At 45.5% G+C, this 22558-nt stretch overlaps 1 protein-coding gene across 4 annotated transcripts in view; it reads right to left on the bottom strand.

The window, feature by feature from the left end:
* The window catches only part of LOC143788926 (fatty acid hydroxylase domain-containing protein 2-like), a 325226-nt gene that overhangs the window by 297077 nt on the left and 5591 nt on the right, over nucleotides 1–22558 (bottom strand). For 3 of the 4 annotated variants that reach the window (XR_013218755.1, XR_013218756.1, XM_077278888.1), the window contains exons 2-5: nucleotides 20993–21198; nucleotides 20506–20611; nucleotides 15701–15867; nucleotides 508–573 (exon numbers count right to left, since the gene is read on the bottom strand). Coding sequence is in view for 1 of the 4 variants with exons in the window: in XM_077278888.1 (XP_077135003.1) it covers nucleotides 555–573; nucleotides 15701–15867; nucleotides 20506–20611; nucleotides 20993–21147 (447 nt within the window). In the remaining 3 variants the exon portion in view is untranslated. Of the gene's footprint in view, nucleotides 1–507; nucleotides 574–15700; nucleotides 15868–20505; nucleotides 20612–20992; nucleotides 21304–22558 lie in introns of those variants that run through there. The other variant, XR_013218757.1, reaches the window with a different exon arrangement.

Below are 22558 nucleotides of genomic sequence, written 5' to 3' on the forward strand. Positions count from 1 at the left end.
TAGCCGATCGCCAGGACATGGGGTCAGGAAGGAATTTTTCCCCACACATGGGGTTGTTTCGCCTTCCTCTGGGTCACATACTCTTTATGCAGTAAATCCTATAAATGGCGCTGGATGATCACATTAATTTAAACTAAATAATATAATAGATAACAATAAAATTAATAAACCCCACTTATTGTGTCTGCGTCTTCTTTATATTCTTTTATTATAATGTTGGACGGCTATAGTGATTGTGACAAATGGCGGGGAATTAAGGGTTAATCCGATACTTTGTGTGGAGTTGGGTCACGTGATGACAGTGATGTTATGGCATCTGTCATATGGCTTTCCCAGACTGGTGTCCCTGCCCCATCATGCCCCACATCATCCATCACATGTAGTACATGGGATAGGGCCGACGCCATCAGCGGCTGTACTGTAACCCAAGTGTAGTCTCCTCCACTAATGTCCCTGCAGGTCACAGATCATGTAGAGGACGCCATATTCCATAGTCACTGTACTTACCCCACAGGAGCTCCACACCGAGCACCATCTCAGGAGCCTCCAGCCCATCACATATGGAAAGGTGACCTGGAGCAAGGGGATGTAATGGGGTAGAATCAGGGCCGGCTCCAGGTTTTTGAGGGCCCCGGGCAAAAGAGTCTCAGTGGGCCCCCCCCTTTAACACATACCACGATTCATGATGCCCAGATACAGCAGAGAAATATAGGTATAGTACAATGCCAGATTTCACTTCTTACATGAGTGATAGCTATTGTAAATTCTGCAGTGTATATATACAGGGCAGGAGGAGCGGTACTGTGCAGTGTATATATACAGGAGGAGCGGTACTGTACAGTGTATATATACAGGAGGAGTGGTACTGTGCAGTGTATATATACAGGGGAGAGGTACTGTGCAGTGTATATATACAGGTGGAGGGTACTGTGCAGTGTATATATACAGGAGGAGCGGTACTGTACAGTGTATATATACAGGAGGAGTGGTACTGTGCAGTGTATATATACAGGGGAGAGGTACTGTGCAGTGTATATATACAGGAGGAGCGGTACTGTGCAGTGTATATATACAGGGGAGAGGTACTGTGCAGTGTATATATACAGGAGGAGCAGTACTGTGCAGTGTATATATACAGGAGGAGAGGTACTGTGCGGTGTATATATACAGGAGGAGTGGTACTATGCAGTGTATATATACTGGAGGAGTGGTACTGTGCAGTGTATATATACAGGAGGAGCGGTACTGTACAGTGTATATATACAGGAGGAGTGGTACTATGCAGTGTATATATACAGGAGGAGTGGTACTATGCAGTGTATATATACAGGAGGAGTGGTACTGTGCAGTGTATATATACAGGAGGAGCGGTACTGTACAGTGTATATATACAGGAGGAGTGGTACTATGCAGTGTATATATACAGGAGGAGTGGTACTATGCAGTGTATATATACAGGAGGAGTGGTACTGTGCTGTGTATATATACAGGAGGAGTGGTACTGTGCAGTGTATATATACAGGAGGAGTGGTACTGTGCTGTGTATATATACAGGAGGAGCGGTACTGTGCAGTGTATATATAGAGGGGAGTGGTACTGTACAGTGTATATATACAGGAGGAGTGGTACTATGCAGTGTATATATACAGGAGGAGCGGTACTGTACAGTGTATATATACAGGAGGAGTGGTACTATGCAGTGTATATATACAGGAGGAGTGGTACTATGCAGTGTATATATACAGGAGGAGTGGTACTGTGCAGTGTATATATACAGGAGTGGTACTGTGCGGTATATATATATATATACAGGAGGAGCGGTACTGTACAGTGTATATATACAGGAGGAGTGGTACTGTGCTGTGTATATATACAGGAGGAGCGGTACTGTGCAGTGTATATATACAGGAGGAGTGGTACTGTGCTGTGTATATATACAGGAGGAGCGGTACTGTGCAGTGTATATATAGAGGGGAGTGGTACTGTACAGTGTATATATACAGGAGGAGTGGTACTATGCAGTGTATATATACAGGAGGAGCGGTTCTGTACAGTGTATATATACAGGAGGAGTGGTACTATGCAGTGTATATATACAGGAGGAGTGGTACTATGCAGTGTATATATACAGGAGGAGTGGTACTGTGCTGTGTATATATACAGGAGGAGCGGTACTGTGCAGTGTATATATACAGGAGGAGCGGTACTGTGCAGTGTATATATACAGGAGGAGCGGTACTGTACAGTGTATATATACAGGAGGAGTGGTACTATGCAGTGTATATATACAGGAGGAGTGGTACTGTGCAGTGTATATATACAGGAGGAGTGGTACTGTGCTGTGTATATATACAGGAGGAGCGGTACTGTGCAGTGTATATATAGAGGGGAGTGGTACTGTGCAGTATATATATACAGGAGTGGTACTGTGCGGTATATATATACAGGGGAGAGGTACTGTGCAGTGTATATATACAGGAGGAGTGGTACTGTGCAGTGTATATATACAGGAGGAGTGGTACTGTGCAGTGTATATATACAGGAGGAGTGGTACTGTGCAGTGTATATATACAGGAGGAGTGGTACTGTGCAGTGTGTATATACAGGAGGAGTGGTACTGTGCTGTGTATATATACAGGAGGAGCGGTACTGTGCAGTGTATATATAGAGGGGAGTGGTACTGTGCAGTGTATATATACAGGAGTGGTACTGTGCGGTATATATATACAGGAGGAGTGGTACTGTGCAGTGTATATATACAGGGGAGAGGTACTGTGCGGTGTATATATACAGGGGAGAGGTACTGTGCAGTGTATATATACAGGAGAGGTACTGTGCAGTGTATATATACAGGAGGAGAGGTACTGTGCAGTGTATATACTTCAACAGCCGCCCAGCCCAGGCCCCCAGCACCTGTCCTGTATATATATTATATACACTGTATCTATACAGGCTGTGCTGGGGGCCTGAGCTGGGCGGCTGCTGTAGTATATATATATGTCAGCTGCAGCCGCCCAGCCCATGGCTGCCCCAGATCACCCACACTGTCAGAACATACAGCGATATAGCATTGCATTGCACTCACTCAGGTGCTGGTAGGAACTCCGTCTCCTCCGGAATCTGCCTGTGCCTGATAAGTTCAGCACTGAGCAGAGAAGTGCTCTCTCCGCCCACAATGTCACGCTGCCTGTGTCCTTAACCCCTACGTGCCTGGCCCTGCACTGACAGTGAGAAGATGCTTGTGCCAGCTCAAATTGAAAGGGTAGAAAGGGTTAAAGCGGCCAGATGGATCTATGACTGTGTGAGTGGGCCCCCCTGTCTCGTCAGGGCCCCGGCACTTGCCCGGGTAAGCCGGGTGCTGACGCCGGCCCTGGGTAGAATATATTAGTGCAGCAAGAGATGTATCCGGAGGATAGAAATGGAAAAGGAGGTGTCGTTGGCCGTACAAAACAAGGAGGTACAGTGGTAGGATAAAGATGGTGGGAACAGGACGCCACAAGGTAAAGTTATAATAGTAGTACGCTGAACTGACAACATGGCCACAAGCCTGAGAGCCAAGGAGTGGCATGTGTCCCCGATAATGGGGCCAGAAGGAACATCAAAGCAAGAGAAAATGCACTGAAATAATGTTCAACACAAAAGCTTTTCAGGTTAAGAATTTTTCAACTCAAAAAAACCATTAACTCATTAAACAGCCTAATAAAAGGGTATTTCCACCATAAATAGTTATTGCCCATCCACAGGATAAGTCATCACAGTCCGATAGGTGCACGCCAATTCCAATGTATAGAGAGATGGCCGTGAATATTCGTGGTCCTCTTCATTGATTTCCATGGGAGTTATGGAAAAAGATGAAAAAGCAGAATATGGAACAGCCATTCTGAAGAAAGGTGTGGAGTATAAATGTGAGATCGGCATTCGTCAGACAGTTATGGCTTATTCTATGGGCACAAATGTCTGAGATGGGAATACACCTTAATAGTGGATCTGTTAGCATCACATTACACACTGCAAAACTCATTAATTAGGTCTCTCAAATCTGATGAGACTGGTGTACTTACCATGAAAATCAGTGTCAAAATGGCTGTCTAATTCTCACACTTAAAAGATCATTTTATGAGTCCAGCTAGAAATAGACTCATAAACAAATAACTTTCAAATTAGGCAGGAAACTTTTATAAAGCGTCATACAGCCTTTCTTAGGCTGGAGTCACACTAGAGAGGAATACGGACGAGTGCTATGCGAGAAAAAAATAGCATAGCAGTCGGACCACTTAATCTATGGGGCAGCTCCCATCACCGTTTTTTTTCTCGGCCGTATTATACGTGCGAGTGAAATGCAAGTCTATGGGTACTATAAAAAAGATCGCACACCACGCGGACCATCAGTGTGACTTGCGAGAAATACGCACCGGTGTTCTTTGAAAAGCCGGCATGTGCGGTGTACAGTAAAATCACAGTGACAGGTTAGAATAGATAGAATACATATACACACATAGAATAGGTGTAATATATATGTCAGTGACCCACATAGATACATAGAAGAATAGGCGTTAATTCATTTGTTGGTTTCTGTAAAATCACTGCAGGAGCCGACAAGTAGGAGACATGGTTTACACACAGTAAATACATGCAGAATAGTTTGATATATAGATGTCTGTGACCAATAGGATTAGTATAGTGTGTGTGCAAATTATGGTACTTGTATGTATTTAATACAAGAATCTTTATGGGAACAAAATGGCATGGGCTCCCACGCAATTTTCTGCGCCAGAGAGGGAAAGCCAGCAACTGGGGGCCGATGTTTAGAGCTTAGGAATGGGTTAATACCCATGGATCTTCCCAGGCTATGAATCTCAGCCCGCACCTGTGTATTTAGCATTTACTGGCTATTAAAATAGGGGGGCCACCCAAAAAAATGATGTGGGTCCCCCTATAATAGCCAGAAAAGGCTATGCAGACAGCTGCGGGCTGATATTAATAGCCTAGGAAGGGACCATGGTTATTGGTTCCCCCTCAGCTACAAACACCAGCTCACAGCCACCCCAGAAATGGCACATCTCTAAGATGCACCAATTCTGGCACTTAGCCTCTCTCTTCCCACTGCCCTGTAGCAGTGGCATATGGGGTAATAGTTGGGGTGTTTATGTCACCTTTGTATTGTAAGGTGACATCAAGCCGGCTTAGTAATGGAGAGATGTCAATAAGACACCTATCCATTACTAAACCTGAAGTTGTGAAAGGGTTAAATAAAGACACAGCCTGAATAAAGTCTTTTAATGAAATAAAACACTAAATACAGTTTGCCATCTTTATTATTCAGCTAATCCATAAAATGCCCTCCATCTCCTGTAATAAAAAAAAACAAAACAACGATATATCATACCTGTCCGGGGTTCAGTCTCACGCTGTAATCCATATCTAGGGGATATACAGTTTACAACCAGGAGCGGTGCTAATGCGACCGTCCCAGCTGTAAACCACTGATGAATGAATGAGAAGCTGCCGGCGGCAGCATCTGTGACTAGCGGTGCCATATTTTTGTATAAGCTTCTATATACTGATATTTTTTGTATATGTTAATTGTGTTTTCAATACATTTTCATCTTTTTACATACTGTACCTTCATAGTCCACCATTGGTTTCATGTTTGTAGTGAAGGGATCACTATGTGATGGTATGTGAGGCACTACGCTTTTAGGTGTTAGTCTCTTTATACAGTCTGCCCTTGTCCCAGTATACTCTTTCATTGTCAGAAATAGCAGGAGGTCAGTCTGCAAGACATCGGAGCTTCTCCAGACTGATATCTGTCTCCAGGGCCTCCTGGAAGCTCTGACTGTCAGTTGGCAGGCCTGGCCTAGTGTGACTTCCAGGCCCTGGTCTGAAGCTGAGTCTTCAGTGTTGGTTATCAGGAACCTTGTTGGGTCTGCCATGTGAGGAGGCACCGAGGCCACAGTATGGGCCTCCTGTTCTGGCAGTTCTGTCTGAGACTCATCCCCGAATCTCTGGGGTTGAGACTGAGCCGCAGCCTGACTCCGGGTCACAGCTGCCACATACGCACAGTCCTGTGCATTGGTACATTTTCTCTCCTCGCACATGATCTCAGGTGGGTCATTTGCTTCCACCTTTTCTTTAGCATTTACTTGCAAGGGAGAAATATAGTGGGACACCATCCTCCCCAGGTCTGTGTCTAGCAACACATTGGTGGGAATAGCCTCTGATACTCCCACTTCTCTCCATCCTTTCCCTGCTCCCCAGTCCAGGTACACACGGGCCATGGCCACAGCAGGGCTGACCCCTCCAATCCCGGTTATAGACATAGTCTTTGCTAGTATGATATCGGCAGGGGTTACCATTGCTGGATGCACCAGAGTCACCTCTGCCCCAGTGTCTCTGAGACCAATGGTGACTTTATTGCCAACAGTGACAGGTTAACAGTTCTCATTAGCCCTCGCATCAGAGACGCCCACAAAGGGGACAGACGGTGGGGACACAGATGGCTTTGTGGTTGTGGCTGGGCATTTCTCCCTATCAGGGCAGACAGCGCTAACATGTCCTACTTTGTTGCAGGAGAAGCACCGGCATGCATCACCTAGAGAATGTTTATTCCCCGGGATCCCATAGGAGGTGGGCTTGGACAGCACTGGTGATCGGCCAGCAGAGGGAAAAGGGTCCCCGTTTGGCTTACCTCCCTTCTAGCTGAATCCCGATGGCTTCCACACCTCAGGCATCCTGTTAGCCACATAGCAGTCAGCAATCCTTGTTGTCGTACAACCATGGGGCACATGTGAAGAAATTGATCCTTGACCATACGATCCGTTAAGTTCTCAAAACTGTTAACAGAAAGTCCCCTGATCCATTGGTGGAACATGGTCCTCAAGGTGCTCACAACATCTGCATAGCTGTCAGTTGATCAACATTGTACGTTCCGGAACTTTCTCCGATACACTTCTGGGCTTAGGTTGTATTTCCTGATCAGGGCCTGGTGGGAGGCCAGCAAAAACTTTCAGGGCTTTGCCTCTCAACCCTGGGGTTAGACACTGTGCCCACTGCTCACGGGGTAGATGGTATTGCCTGCAGGTTTTTCAAACCCCGAAGGAAAGTAGCTAAGTCTGTATCCTTCTCCATCACAGGGATGTTTTGCAGACGTGATCTCCTTGGATTTATGTCCTGGGAGGGGTTAGCTGAGGACTGATACAGATACCCCTCTCTATTTGAGCCATCTGAAGCTTGAAAGCTCCCTCCTCCCGGCATTCTGCAGCAGCGGCCTCTCGGTACTGTAGAATAAGCTGGATGAGCAGATTGGAATCACTTGTTCCCAGCTCTTGTAAGGCCATTTGTAAAGTAAAGTTAATAGGCTCCTCAGCATTGGCATTTCCATCAGGTATCTCTGGTGCAAGAGCTGGCATTGCTGGGTCTCTCTGAGGTGGACGCTCTCCTTGCCCAGATGTTCCAGTACTTTTCTCTATGTCCTGCTCGACCAAGGCGCGTATCAGCAGTTCCTTGGATTTTTCGGCCGTCTCTATGCCTCTCTCTATGCCTCTCTGCTCACAGAGGCCGGTCAGAGCCTCTTTGCTCTGCTTCTTGTACTGGGCTGCCATATCGATGAACAGCCTTTGCCAAATAAAATATAGAAAAGAAAATCGGGGAAGGGAAACTGTTTGCAAGTATGTCTAAGTAAGCACTGAGTTGAACCTTGTAGCTGGAGCACTCCTCGCAGTGCAATCAGTGCAATAATGTCATCCGGGGGGACTGTTTCTATCATCCTCACTCTGGCAAGAGATATATGATAAAATGCTACTCGACATGCGATTCGTCTTTTGTAGTTTATGCCATAAAGTGCCCATGTGGTCTTTTATACATCGGAGAGACAACCCAGCCAATTAAGTCTCGCATCTCTAAGCATAAATCTACCATTCGTTGTCAGAACCTACTATTACCACTCCCGAGTCATTTCATCACTAAGGGTCATACCATATCACAATTAAGGTTCCAAGTCCTAGAGCAGTGATGGGCAACCTTTTGAGCTCGGTGTGTCAAAATTCGCCAAAAAACCGAGCATAACTTGGGTGGTGTGTCACCTTGATAAAAAAACATAATTTTGCGACATGTATAGTTTAAATAACAAATATGTATAATTAGAATTAACTTACCTGCTTAGTGACTTCTTTGTTCATCTGTCAGTTGGTTTCTTTTGTTGGTCTTGCTATTATTTAACTTGTGTGGGGTGCCGTGAACTAAGATAAGTGAGGGGGAGGGGGAATTCTTCCAGTGATGGCGAACCTGTGGCACTCCAGCTGTTGCAAAACTACAATTCCCATCATGTCTTCACAGCCAAAGCCTTTGCTTTGAATGGCCAGCCATGATGGGAATTGTAGTTTTGCAACAGCTGGACTGCCACAGGTTCGCCATCACTGATGCCTCCCTCTCACTTATCTCAGTAATGGCCAATGACACCCCACAGTTCACTGGATGATGGTTGCTGTAGTAGTCACAGGGCCTCCAGACAGCAATCACAGGGCCTGAGTCCAGACAGCAATCACAGGGCCTGAGTCCAGACAGCAATCACAGGGCCTGAGTCCAGACAGCAATCACAGGGCCTGAGTCCAGACAGCAATCACAGGGCCTGAGTCCAGACAGCTATCACAGGGCCTGAGTCCAGACAGCTATCACAGGGCCTGAGTCCAGACAGCTATCACAGGGCCTGAGTCCAGACAGCAATCACAGGGCCTGAGTCCAGACAGCTATCACAGGGCCTGAGTCCAGACAGCAATCACAGGGCCTGAGTCCAGACAGCAATCACAGGGCCTGAGTCCAGACAGCTATCACAGGGCCTGAGTCCAGACAGCAATCACAGGGCCTGAGTCCAGACAGCTATCACAGGGCCTGAGTCCAGACAGCAATCACAGGGCCTGAGTCCAGACAGCTATCACAGGGCCTGAGTCCAGACAGCTATCACAGGGCCTGAGTCCAGACAGCTATCACAGGGCCTGAGTCCAGACAGCAATCACAGGGCCTGAGTCCAGACAGCAATCACAGGGCCTGAGTCCAGACAGCTATCACAGGGCCTGAGTCCAGACAGCTATCACAGGGCCTGAGTCCAGACAGCTATCACAGGGCCTGAGTCCAGACAGCTATCACAGGGCCTGAGTCCAGACAGCTATCACAGGGCCTGAGTCCAGACAGCTATCACAGGGCCTGAGTCCAGACAGCTATCACAGGGCCTGAGTCCAGACAGCAATCACAGGGCCTGAGTCCAGACAGCTATCACAGGGCCTCCAGACAGCTATCACAGGGCCTGAGTCCAGACAGCTATCACAGGGCCTGAGTCCAGACAGCTATCACAGGGCCTCCAGACAGCTATCACAGGGCCTGAGTCCAGACAGCAATCACAGGGCCTGAGTCCAGACAGCTATCACAGGGCCTGAGTCCAGACAGCTATCACAGGGCCTGAGTCCAGACAGCTATCACAGGGCCTGAGTCCAGACAGCTATCACAGGGCCTGAGTCCAGACAGCAATCACAGGGCCTGAGTCCAGACAGCTATCACAGGGCCTCCAGACAGCTATCACAGGGCCTCCAGACAGCAATCACAGGGCCTGAGTCCAGACAGCAATCACAGGGCCTGAGTCCAGACAGCAATCACAGGGCCTGAGTCCAGACAGCAATCACAGGGCCTGAGTCCAGACAGCAATCACAGGGCCTGAGTCCAGACAGCAATCACAGGGCCTGAGTCCAGACAGCAATCACAGGGCCTGAGTCCAGACAGCTATCACAGGGCCTGAGTCCAGACAGCAATCACAGGGCCTGAGTCCAGACAGCTATCACAGGGCCTGAGTCCAGACAGCTATCACAGGGCCTGAGTCCAGACAGCAATCACAGGGCCTGAGTCCAGACAGCTATCACAGGGCCTGAGTCCAGACAGCAATCACAGGGCCTGAGTCCAGACAGCAATCACAGGGCCTGAGTCCAGACAGCTATCACAGGGCCTGAGTCCAGACAGCTATCACAGGGCCTCCAGACAGCTATCTCCTCAGGCCTCAGAAGTGCAGCCTGGGACTTCTGGTCGGTGCAGCCTGGGACTTCTGGTCGGCGCAGCAGGGAGCAGCGCAATGTCGCCCAAACAACACAGATCCGACGCAGAGGCCTGGGACTTCCGGGAGCTGCGCCTGGCCTACCGGAAGTCCCAGGCCTAGACGCTCTGCACCGGAGCTCTGTTGTTTGGACCCACAGACCTCCTGCATGGCATCCGATTCGATAAAAAATCGGATCGGATGCCATTGTTTAGCATTCCGATACCGCAAGTATCGGGTATCGGCCGATATTTGCTGTATCGGAATTCCGATACCGAGATCCGATACTTTTGTGGTATCTGGTATCGGTATCGAAACAACATTAATGTGTGTAAAATAAAGAATTAAAATAAAAAATATTGCTATACTCACCTCTCCGACGCAGCCTGGACGTCCGCGAGGGAACCGGCAGCGTTGTTTGCTTAAAAATCGCGGTTTTCCTTCCTTACTTGAAGTTCCGGCTTGTGATTGGTTGCGTGCCGCCCATGTGACCGAGACGCGACCAATCACAGCAAGCCGTGACGTAATTTTAGGTCCTTCAGGATTTTAAAATTACGTTCCGGCGTTGTGATTGGTTGCGTGCGGTCACATGGGCGACGCAACCAATCACAACGCCGGAACGTAATTTTAAAATCCTGAAGGACCTAAAATTACGTCACGGCTTGCTGTGATTGGTCGCGTCTCGGTCACATGGGCGGCACGCAACCAATCACAAGCCGGGACTTCAAGTAAGGAAGGAAAACCGCGATTTTTAAGCAAACAACGCTGCCGGTTCCCTCGCGGACGTCCAGGCTGCGTCGGAGAGGTGAGTATAGCAATATTTTTTATTTTAATTCTTTATTTTACATATTAATATGGTTCCCAGGGCCTGAAGGAGAGTTTCCTCTCCTTCAGACCCTGGGAAAGAAGCAATTTCTATGGGGCCGCGGCCGGCGGCCGGCGTGTCACTGAAAATGACTACGCGTGTCAGCACTGACACGCGTGTCATAGGTTCGCCATCACTGTCCTAGAGCATATCCCGGTACCCAGACGGGGGGGGCGATAGAATCCACCTCCTGAAAAAGAGGAAGGCATACTGGATTCATGAGTTGCAGACCCTTGCTCCGAGGGGCTTAAACAGGGACTATGACCCCTTAGCCTTCACCTAGAAATGGACATTATTATGATATTGTTGTTATTCTATCATTATTCATGATTTTGTAACTCTTTTTTCTGTGACTTATGGCCATATGCGTTTTTGATGCATACTAACATACTTGTCTTTCTCTACAGAGTCGCCTTTATTGATAATCGACACGCAAGTCACTTCTTGATCCCTCCCCACCTTTGGACTTTCCCATCCTTCTGCTCCCTACCCGACTGCATTTTGTTTTCCCTCAATTCAGCAACCACGCTGTTACATTTATTTATATATTAAGCTCATACCTTCTCCACATGAAAACACAGATCTATGCCTCCAAATACAGCACTTACTAGCGATCAGGTGACTGCTCTAGCCGGTTACCATGGCCACAACACTGGCATCTCTCAAACAGGAAGTTCGCGTCAGGTACAGTGACGCACTTCCGGTTCTAAGGCATTACTGAACTACATCCCCCACAATCCCTCAGGAGCAGCGATCAGGTGACCGCACAAGCTGCTAGGTCCCTGTGTAACAGGGCGGACCCCCACATACTGGCAGTGTGTGTCACTATATATGACACACTTCCGTTTTCGGCAGTAACACGATCCCGCCCTGCCAATACTTAAACTCAGATCACTGGCCCCTGTACATTCAACCAGCGGCGGATACCGCATTGATGTACACCCTTTATCTACCTCACACTGGTAAGTTTCTTTGCTATTTCCCCCTGTAGCTCACACAGACTTTTTCTAATACTCTCCTACACTATAGGAGCCGGGATCATTAGCATACCTATTCCAGGAGCACTCTCAGAAGAGCCCTATAACAATAGGTGAGCCATCTCTCCTTTGGGGTCCAGGCATAGTTACTAATACACATTTATAACACTATATTATGCCATTTTTTAGGTCTTACGCTATCGCACTGTTAATTAATTGCCAATTTATATGGGATTTAGTCTCTCCCTGGTGAGGATTTAACCGCTTCATGGTGAGACTTTTTTTCTATTTATACATAGAACTATTTTTTGTCTATATGTATAAATGACAGTATTTTTACACCTTTTGTTACAGCCGATATATCTTAAACGCCCTATCTTCTGATACCACGGGTATATATACCTGCGTCCATACTCTAGCACGGCTATATTAGGTGAGAATCTCCACAGTTTCCCATGTAGACAGATTTACTCTCTGACACCAGTTCCTCCAATATGGTCATATATTATCTTACAGCCTATATCCTTACCATACCCATCCTTACCATATATTTGGATCGCTAGACGTACACGCTCAGCTTACCCGGTTAGTATATTACTACTATCCTTCCTTGTTACCTTATACTCCATTATATAATTACCTTTCATTACTATAGGGAAATGCCCTCCCCCTTTTTCCTTGGAGGTCCATCATAACCATGATATAGGACCCATTCTACATCCAGCCATACTCTACACCATATAAGCAGTCGGGTATGTTAAAAGATGTTACCTTATCCTTATCCCATTTCTCCTCCCTTCCAACTTGTCACATATCACACAATTATTGTGAGATTTATCTTTTTGTTAATTTATCCTTTGTTGTTTTTTATATACCCATTATTGTTTTGTTATATATTTGTAACGCAGTTTACTGAGGAAGGTCTTATTGTTTTGACCGAAACGTTTATACTGGACTGCCATTCAAGTAATAAATATCTATTTCTTTAAAATCATCACCATACACAAGTTGAGTGCCAAGTTATTTATTATATATACCTCTGCCCCAGTGTCTCTGAGACCAATGGTGACTTTATTGCCAACAGTGACAGGTTAACAGTTCTCATTAGCCCTCGCATCAGAGCCGGCCACAAAGGGGACAGACGGTGGGGACACAGATGGCTTTGTGGTTGTGGCTGGGCATTTCTCCCTATCAGGGCAGACAGCGCTAACATGTCCTACTTTGTTGCAGGAGAAGCACCGGCATGCATCACCTAGAGAATGTTTATTCCCCGGGATCCCATAGGAGGTGGGCTTGGACAGCACTGGTGATCGGCCAGCAGAGGGAGAAGGGTCCCCGTTTGGCTTACCTCCCTTCTAGCTGAATCCCGATGGCTTCCACACCTCAGGCATCCTGTTAGCCACATAGCAGTCAGCAATCCTTGTTGTCGTACAACCATGGGGCACATGTGAAGAAATTGATCCTTGACCATAAGATCCGTTAAGTCCTCAAAACTGTTAACAGAAAGTCCCCTGATCCATTGGTGGAACGTGGTCCTCAAGGTGCTCACAACATCTGCATAGCTGTCAGTTGATCCACATTGTACGTTCCGGAACTTCCTCCGATACACTTCTGGGCTTAGGTTGTATTTCCTGATCAGGGCCTCTTTTATGGCCTCATAGTTCTCATCTAGGTCTGGTGGGAGGCCAGCAAAAACTTTCAGGGCTTTGCCTCTCAACCCTGGGGTTAGACACTGCGCCCACTGCTCACGGGGTAGATGGTATTGCCTGCAGGTTTTTCAAACCCCGAAGGAAAGTAGCTAAGTCCGTATCCTTCTCAATCACAGGGAAGTTTTGCAGACGTGATCTCCTTGGATTTATGTCCTGGGAGGGGTTAGCTGAGGACTGATTCAGATACCCCTCTCTATTTGAGCCATCTGACGCTTGAAAGCTCCCTCCTCCTGGCGTTCTGCAGCAGCGGCCTCTTGGTACTGTAGAATAAGCTGGATGAGCAGATTGGAATCACTTGTTCCCAGCTCTTGTAAGGCCATTTGTAAAGTAAAGTTAATAGGCTCCTCAGCATTGGCATTTCCATCAGGTATCTCTGGTGCAAGAGCTGGCATTGCTGAGTTTCTCCGAGGTGGACTCTCTCCTTGCCCAGATGTTCCAGTACTTTGCTCTATGTCCTGCTCGACCAAGGCGCATATCAGCAGTTCCTTGGATTTGTCGGCCGTCTCTATGCCTCTCTGCTCACAGAGGCCGGTCAGAGCCTCTTTGCTCTGCTTCTTGTACTGGGCTGCCATATCGATGAACAGCCTTTGCCAAATAAAATATAGAAAAGAAAATCGGGGAAGGGAAACTGTTTGCAAGTATGTCTAAGTAAGCACTGGGTTGAACCTTGTAGCTGGAGCACTCCTCGCAAGGATACCAATTCTTTAGTACAGGGAATAATTGCATAAACCATGCACTAATGCTCTAATAGAAATAATTCTATCCCACCGCTCTGCTACCAATTTGTCACGTACCCGCTTCTCAGCATGCGAGTTGGGGTTGCGCCTGCAAAGGTTAATTTATCTCCCCTCTCTCAGTCCAGCATTCAACCTCTGTCCTATGCTGTAATGGGAGCATAAATCACACATCGACCCAGGCCACACACTCGCTCATACACGCTGCCACCAGTCAGGGAACACACGGGTGATGAGTCTCGGAAATATTACTACTACTGTCTGCCAATCATAACGCTCACACAGTTTAAGGCTATGGATTCTTTAGAACATGCAAAGTTCAACTTGTTAAAGTTTGATGCTTTAATACAAAAAGGTACAGTGCTTACAATAAAAAGGGTATAATAATATGGTAATAAAAAGACATACAAATATGCAAAACAGTTATAAAAATAAACGGGAGAAAACTTACTGAAATATCTAACTTTGTAGTCTGCTTTCTGCTCCCTGAGGGTGGGGGGACGAATATGGACTGGAACACATCAGCTTGGCTGCCCCTCAATCTGTGAACCCCCCGTTTGTGTGTAGGTCTAATTTATAGAGTCACCCTGGAGGTCAAATTTCTAGACCAGCCTCTCATGTTAATATTTATAACTGCTTGTTTGTGACTGGACCGTGAACACTCCACCAATGAATATATTATTTCCTCTTAAATTCTCTGTGTATGTTTCTCACAGATAGATAGTGTCAGGCTGTAATTAACATCTCTCTTCAAAAGAGACAGAAGGTGTGGAACGCTTCCCTTTCCTGGTTCTTAGCAAGACCCCCTGGCGAGATTGGAGACAGTAGACTGCTTTCTCAGGATAACATATGCTGTGACTCCTGTGAGACCTGCAGTCTCAGGACATATGTTAAATTACTTTTAGTCACACATATATACCTATACATATTTCGCTACACTGCGTATATCCAGTGTTCTGCTGCTTTCACTGCTCACATAGAAGCACAGCTTCTATCCTGCACTCACTTCCTCTTTCTTCCTTTTCTATAGGTCATTTTCTCTGCCCTCCAGGACTGCACACATGCTTTCTCCCCTTTCTAAAGGTCTGTGTAAAACACCCTTTCATTCCCTCCTGTTATTTCTAACAGTGAGAGAAATTAGAAGGGTGAGCAGAGAGCCATGAAGACCAGGAGCACTGATGGATTTGGTTCTGGTTTGAAAAACATACAATAAATGACTTAGACACTATAGTAGCAAAATGGTGGCATTTATTTTAAGGGTGACTAATTAAAAAATTGCTTAACTTTGCATTTAGGAAGGAAATAATCCATAAAATGATTCATTGCTTTGATTTTGAACTTACCTGAGATGATGAAAGTCGTGGAACTCAGGGGATAGCAGGAAGGGCACATGGTAGCCACAATGTGATATTTTGGTGGAAATCAGAGCAAGACAAAACCATAGCATGATGGTAGCTACGTGGGATCCCATCATCATTGGTTTGGCCATGGATGGTGACATGTTGGAAAACTGTAGTTTTAAGAAAGGATATTTAATGTGGAGAGCACAAGAGAAGCGATGACTGTTAGGCTACATGCACATCTCAATTTTCTCTACATCAGGGGAAATCTGAAGTGTCCACAGGCGCCATGTCCCCAGTGTATAGCATAAGTAGGTCCATGCAGTGGCATATCCAGGGGGGGGGCAGCCGGGGCATGTGCCCGGAGCGCAGCCGACAGGGGGGGCGCCAGCGGCCCGCCTGATGATGCGGCTGTCCAAGGAGGCTCCTCGTCGGCGGCATTCTGTGATACTCAGTATAAGGGGAAGGGGAGCAGGGGCTGTCTGATTATACTCACCTACTCCTGGCGCGGTCCCTGCAGGTCCCTCGTTCCCCGGCAGCTTCTTACTGTACTGAGCGGTCACATGGTACCGCTCATTACAGTAATGAATATGCGGCTCCACCTCCCATAGGGGTGAAGCCGCATATTCATTACTGTAATGAGCGGTAACGGTAACCGCTCAATACAGGAAGAAGCTGCGGCGCTGGGCAACCAGGGACTGTACCGCGCCAGGAGCAAGTGAGTATAATGGGGAGGGGGAGCGCAGCGATGCGTGATATTCACCTGCTCCTCATTCCGGCTCCGCTCCGTCTTCAGCGTCTTCTGCAGTGACGCTCAGGTCAGAGGGCACGGTGACGTGGTTAGTGCGCGCCCTCTGCCTGAACGTCAGTGCAGAAGACGCTGAAGATGGAGCGGCGCCGGAACGAAGTCAGATAAATATTGATAGTGCCGGGGGCCTGAGCGATGGAAAGGTGAGTAAGAGATTTTTTTTTTTTTTTATCGCAGCAACAGCAAATGGGGCAAATGTCTGTATGGAGCATCTTATGGGGCCATAATCAACGTTTCTGCAGCACTATATGGCGCAAATATATTTATGGAGCATCTTATGGGGCCATAATCAACGTTTCTGCAGCACTATATGGCACAAATATATTTATGGAGCATCTTATGGGGCAATAATCAAGGTTTGTGCAGCACTATATTGTGCAAATGTGTCTATGGAGGATCTTATGGGGCCATTATTAACCTTTATGCAGGATTATATGGGGCGTATTTTGTATAGAGAATTATATGGGGCTCCTGATTCAATATGGATATTCAAAAACACAACCTACTGATGTCTCAATTTATTTTACTTTTATTGGTATCTGTTTTAACATTATGGGGATTCAGGAATGTACCTTGGCTTGGTCATACAGTTTCAATAAAGTTAAGGTTCAAATGGGGGAGGTTTTTTTTTTTTTGCCAAACTGATCCTTTGCCCCGGGGGCAGGGAAGGCTAGATACACCTCTGGGTCCATGTGGCATACGCTGGGCTGCTGCTGGCATTCCTTATTTCATTGTATAGGTAGGTCTAATTATTTAATTTTTGCAGTGGGATCTTAAAGGTGTAGTCATGTTTTTAATTGCGAGCCTACATGTGTAGTGCAGTATTTTTTTGCTGCGTTACTATAAGTGTACTTTTTTTTTCTTGCAGTCGGAGCCTACAGGTGTAGCTTTTTTCCCAGTAAGAGCCTATAGATATAGCCTCTTTTTTTGCTGTGGGAGCCTATAGATGTAGTCAATTTTTGTTTTACTGGGAGCATATAGATGTAATCAGTTTGTACAATAGGTGCCTAAAAAAGTGTAGTCAATTTTGCAGTGTGATCCTATAGGTGTAGTCAATTTTTTGCAGTGGGTACCTATAGGTCTAGTCACTTTTTGCAGTAGGTGCCTATAGGTGTAGTCATTTTTTGCAGTGGGTGCCTATAGGTGTAGTCACTTTTTGCAGTGGGTGCCTATAGGTGTATTCATTTTTTGTAGTGGGATCCTATAGGTGTCATTTATTTGCAGTGGGGCCTATAGGTGTGGTCATTTTTTTTTGCAGTGGATGCCTATAGGTGTGGTCATTTTTTTTTGCAGTAGATGCCTATAGGTGTAGTCATTTTTTTGCAGTGGATGCCTATAGGTGAGGTCATTTTTTTGCAGTTGGAGCCTTTAGGTGTAGTCATTTTTTCCCAATAAGAGCCTATAGATATAGCCTCTTTTTTTTTTTTGCTGTGGGAGCCTATAGATGTTGTCATCTTTTGTTATACTGGGAGCATATAGATGTAACCAATTTATACAATAGATGTCTAAAAGTGTAGTAATTTTTTGCAGTGTCATCCTAGAGGTATAGTCAATTTTTTTACAGTGGGATCCTATAGATGTAGTCATTTCTTTGCAGTGGATGCCTATAATAGGTGTAGTCATTTTTTTCTCATTGGATCCTATAGGTATAGTAATTTTTTTGCAGTGGAAGCCTAAACACGTATTACCATATATACTCGAGTATAAGCTGAGATTTTCAGCCCAAAAAATGGGCTGAAAGTGCCCCTCTCATCTTATACCCGAGTCATGGAAGGCGGGGGGGTCGGCGGGAGAGGGGGAGCGATGACGGTCACATACTCACCTGCTCCTGGCGTTCCTGATGCGGTCCCTGCATGTCCCATCGTCTCTGGCGCCGGCACCTTCTTCCTCTGTTCAACGGTCACGTGGTAACGCTCATTAAAGTAATGAATATGGACTCCACTCCTATAGGGGAGGAGCCACATATTCATTCCTGTAATGAGTGGTACCAGTGACTGCTGACAGAGGAAGAAGGTGCGGGTGCCAGAGACTATCTGTCCGGGAGAAGCAGGGACCGCGCCAGGAGCAGGTGAGTACTTCATATTCACCTGTCCCTCGTTTAAGTGTCGGCGCTGCTCCGTCTTCCACGTCCTCTGCAGTGACTGTTCAGGTCAGAGGGCACGATGACGTATTAGTATGCACGCCACCCTCTGCCTTGAGGAGCACCGACGAGAGGTGAGTATGTAATTTTTTTTTTTATTGCAGCAACAGCAGAATTATATGTGGCACATTGTTATATGGAGCATCTATGGGGCCATAATGAACTGTATGTCGCATTATATGGGGCATCTATGGGGCAATAATTAACTGTTTGGAGCATTATATGTGGCACATTTGTATATGGAGCGTCTATGGGGCCATAATGAACTGTATGGAGCTTTATAAGGGGCATATTTGTATATGGAGTGTCTATGGGGCCATAATGAACTGCATGGAGCATTATATGTGGCACATTTGTATATGGAGCATTATACGGGGTGTATTTTAATATGGAGCATCTTATGGGGCCATCATGAACTGAATGGAGCATTATATGGGGCTCCTGATTCAATATGGATATTCAAAAACACGTAACCTACCGATGTCTCAATTAATTTTACTTTCATTGGTATCTATTTTTATTTTTGAAATTTACCAGTAGCTGCTGCATTTCCCACCCTAGGCTTATACTTGAGTCATTAAGTTTTCCCAGTTTTTTTGGTCGGCTTATACTCGAGTATATCCGGTAATTATTTTGCAATCGGAGCCTATCTGAGTCATTTTTCTGCAGTGGGGGCCTATAGGTGTAGGGTTTTTTCCAGTGAGAACTTATAGGTATAGTCATTTTTTTACAAGGAGAACCTATAGACAGCATATCCCAGCCGTAGGCTCAAGCCAACTTATGAATGCCACTTTATATAGATAAGAGGGCGCTCTATCCACGGTACTTAGTATGGACATAGTGCAGCCTCAGGCTTTGGGCCTTTTAGATACACTGAACAGTCTTTTTTTCAACTGTTCTCTTACACAGACCTCCAATGTATGGCACTGTATGGGCGCACAGTAATCTATGGTATAAACAAAGTACACAGCAGTATATAACTCTTATTTTGCAGGATCCTGCTACATAGAAAACCAGAGGGTACCAGGGTCTGCCTGAGTCCCCAGGTGGGCACCGTTTTCAATGGTATCTGTATCCTCTAGGTGGTAATATTATTGTGGGTAGAGGAACAAAGAGGGCACCATTATTGTGAGGAGGCACAGAGGGGGGATATAACTAATATATAGAGTCACAAATGGTGAGGGGAATAGCTATTATACACAGGAATAAAGGAGAAGACATTACTAGTAAATGGGGGTATTATTATTGCGTAAAGGCACATAGAGGGAATTATTACATGTGGATGTAGAAAGGGGGCATAACTATATTATAGACAGCGTTCATGTGTTTTCAATAGGGACAGGGAAGACCCTTCTGTTAGTGGATTTTCTTCCATGAAAACAAAAAGATATAGAGAAATAGAAATTTCTACTGCCTGATTTTTTTTTTATCTGCGTTTTCATCCTTACGATATGAATGACCACCATGTTTTATTTTATGCTCACCTCTCTTTATGTATGCCCTTTTTTACATTTTTTAAATCGGCCATATGGTTCCAGAGAGATCGATGCTTTTACTTTATGCTACTTTTTATGGATTTTAGTAGGGGCCGTGGCTCATGGGATATTTATGCAGATCAGCCTAAAGACACGCCCCAGAGGATCATGTGAGCCACGCCTCCTTGCTAAAAACGTAAAAATTAGTTCTAAATAAAAAGGCCCATGTCTCTGGAACCTTATGGCGGATTTAAAAATAAAAAAGTGTTATAATTAGGGGAGCAGTAAGAATAAAATAGGCGATAACACTGGCCACTTTTGATCTAGTGACAGTTCCTCTTTAAAGTTCAAATTTTGACTTGAAGATGATTAATACTGTACTTACAATGTGCTCCAATGGACGAGCATACATAGCCACCACTTCTACAGGGGCAGTCCACTCATGGTGCTGGTTGTGAACACGTTTGTAAATGTTTGGGTGATGGAACAATCTGTAGAAGAGCAACAAAAAAAGTAGCTCCATAAAATATATTTTTGCCTTCCAGAAAACCCCATCGAACATACGTACAGTATGCCCAGATAGCAGAACATTTTCCACCCCCAAAAAAGACTACAGATCCATAATAAGACCATATGCATAAGGCCTTAAAGGGATTGTCCATCCACACTTCTAAGCACATAAGCTTCCACTAGCAGTGCCCCAATGTTACCTTCTAAATCTAAGTCTATCCAGGACTATTAAGAAAATAATCAGTACATTCCTAAAAACTTAGTGGCGTACAAAATTGGATATTCAAGGACACTGCGCTATTGTGAAACCATTATTGTATAAAACCATAACCAAATTCACCCGATTGTTCTCACTGTCGTACCTGTGTGAGTAATAGAAAAGGATTTCTTCAACTAGCACAAAAATGGAGAGCTCCACTAAAACCCAATGAAATGTGGGCAACTCTGTACCACAAGGGTTGCCCCGCCACTTCATAAATGGATACATGAGGAGGACCATGGATAAGGAGAGTAACATCTGGTTAATGAAGACAACCTTGACTGCATGCTTGAGCTTTGCTGGGTCCACCTGGAAGCATCAAACAGAAAATAGTCATATCAGAGGAATTAGATCTCAGACTTTATACATTTAAAGGGAATCTGTCAGCAGAATTTTTTTGCTATGTAATCTGAGAGCAACATTTGGTTGGGACTGAGAGCCTGATTCCTGTGATGTGTCACTTACTAGGCTGTGGGTTGCTGTTCCAATAAAATTAGTGTTTTATCAGCAGGAGATTATCACAAGAGGACTAGGTGTCTCATGCCCCCTAGTCCAATTACGCCCTCACCACTGATTGGCAGCTTTCTGTCAATATTATACAGTGTACAAAGAAAGCAGCCAATCAGGGGTGTGGGCGGGGTTATTCACAGCTCAACATTCCGAGTTCTGCAGGGATTGTATAAAAATGACAGCATGCAGACCAACAAGTGACATATCGCTGGAATCAGGATCTCAGCCCCCACATCATTCTGCCCTTAGACGACATATCCAAAAGCCTGTTGACAGATTCCGGTAAAGAGAATGTGTCCCCGGAAACTTACCTATTGTTTAAATCAAGTTTCTTGTGTTAAAAGTATTTTTTTTTCCAAAATTTTTGACAGTGTTTTTTTCCCCCCAATTCTTGATTTGTATTAAAAATAAACATTAGAAAGTTTGCAATTTTCACACATGTCACTGGGGTTGTTTAAGATACTAACTTCCCGTTATTTCAGGAAATGCACACGTACATTTGCCACAAAGAACAGACCCTGACCTCATCTTTTGTATTGAAATGAGTGTAGGGGGTATGATATATTATGGTTATACCTTTGCCCTTCTCTCTCGTCCCGGTGCCTTATATTATCAGTGTTGGTCTATTTGTTAACGTATGTTGGTACTGCTACACGATTTAGTGTATTACCACTCTTATACAGGGGTGGATTAAGGGTAGCCAGGGCCCCGGGCTGTTCAGACACTGTGGGCCCCCCGGTCATGTGACGGGGTCATGCAGCGGGGTCATCATATACCTGAACCAGATTATTCCAGAAAAATAGTTGCTGTGTGAAACTATAACCTGTCAAACATCCATTGATCTAGTCTATTTACCCTTCAGTTCAGTATATAGTATACAGTGTATAGTGTCAGTGTATCGGTAACACTGACTCACCAGTGATGTCTCTAGGTGAAGTCCTTCATCTTTCATCCAGCACAGACCGCCATCACTTCATTCAGCCAGGGCTCGTCTCTGCAGGAAATAACACAGTTATCTCGAACTCAGCTTGTAGAACACATTGCTTAATTTTTCCCAAACTTCTACATTACACCACATGAAGAAAAAGAGGCGACAGTGTCACTCTACACAGTAACAGGACCTCCCCCCATTTAAACCAGTGTCCTCAAAAAATAAAAT

The sequence above is a fragment of the Ranitomeya variabilis genome, chromosome 8 (genome assembly GCF_051348905.1).
Source record: "Ranitomeya variabilis isolate aRanVar5 chromosome 8, aRanVar5.hap1, whole genome shotgun sequence".
In the NCBI taxonomy this organism is placed as follows: Eukaryota; Metazoa; Chordata; class Amphibia; order Anura; family Dendrobatidae; genus Ranitomeya; species Ranitomeya variabilis.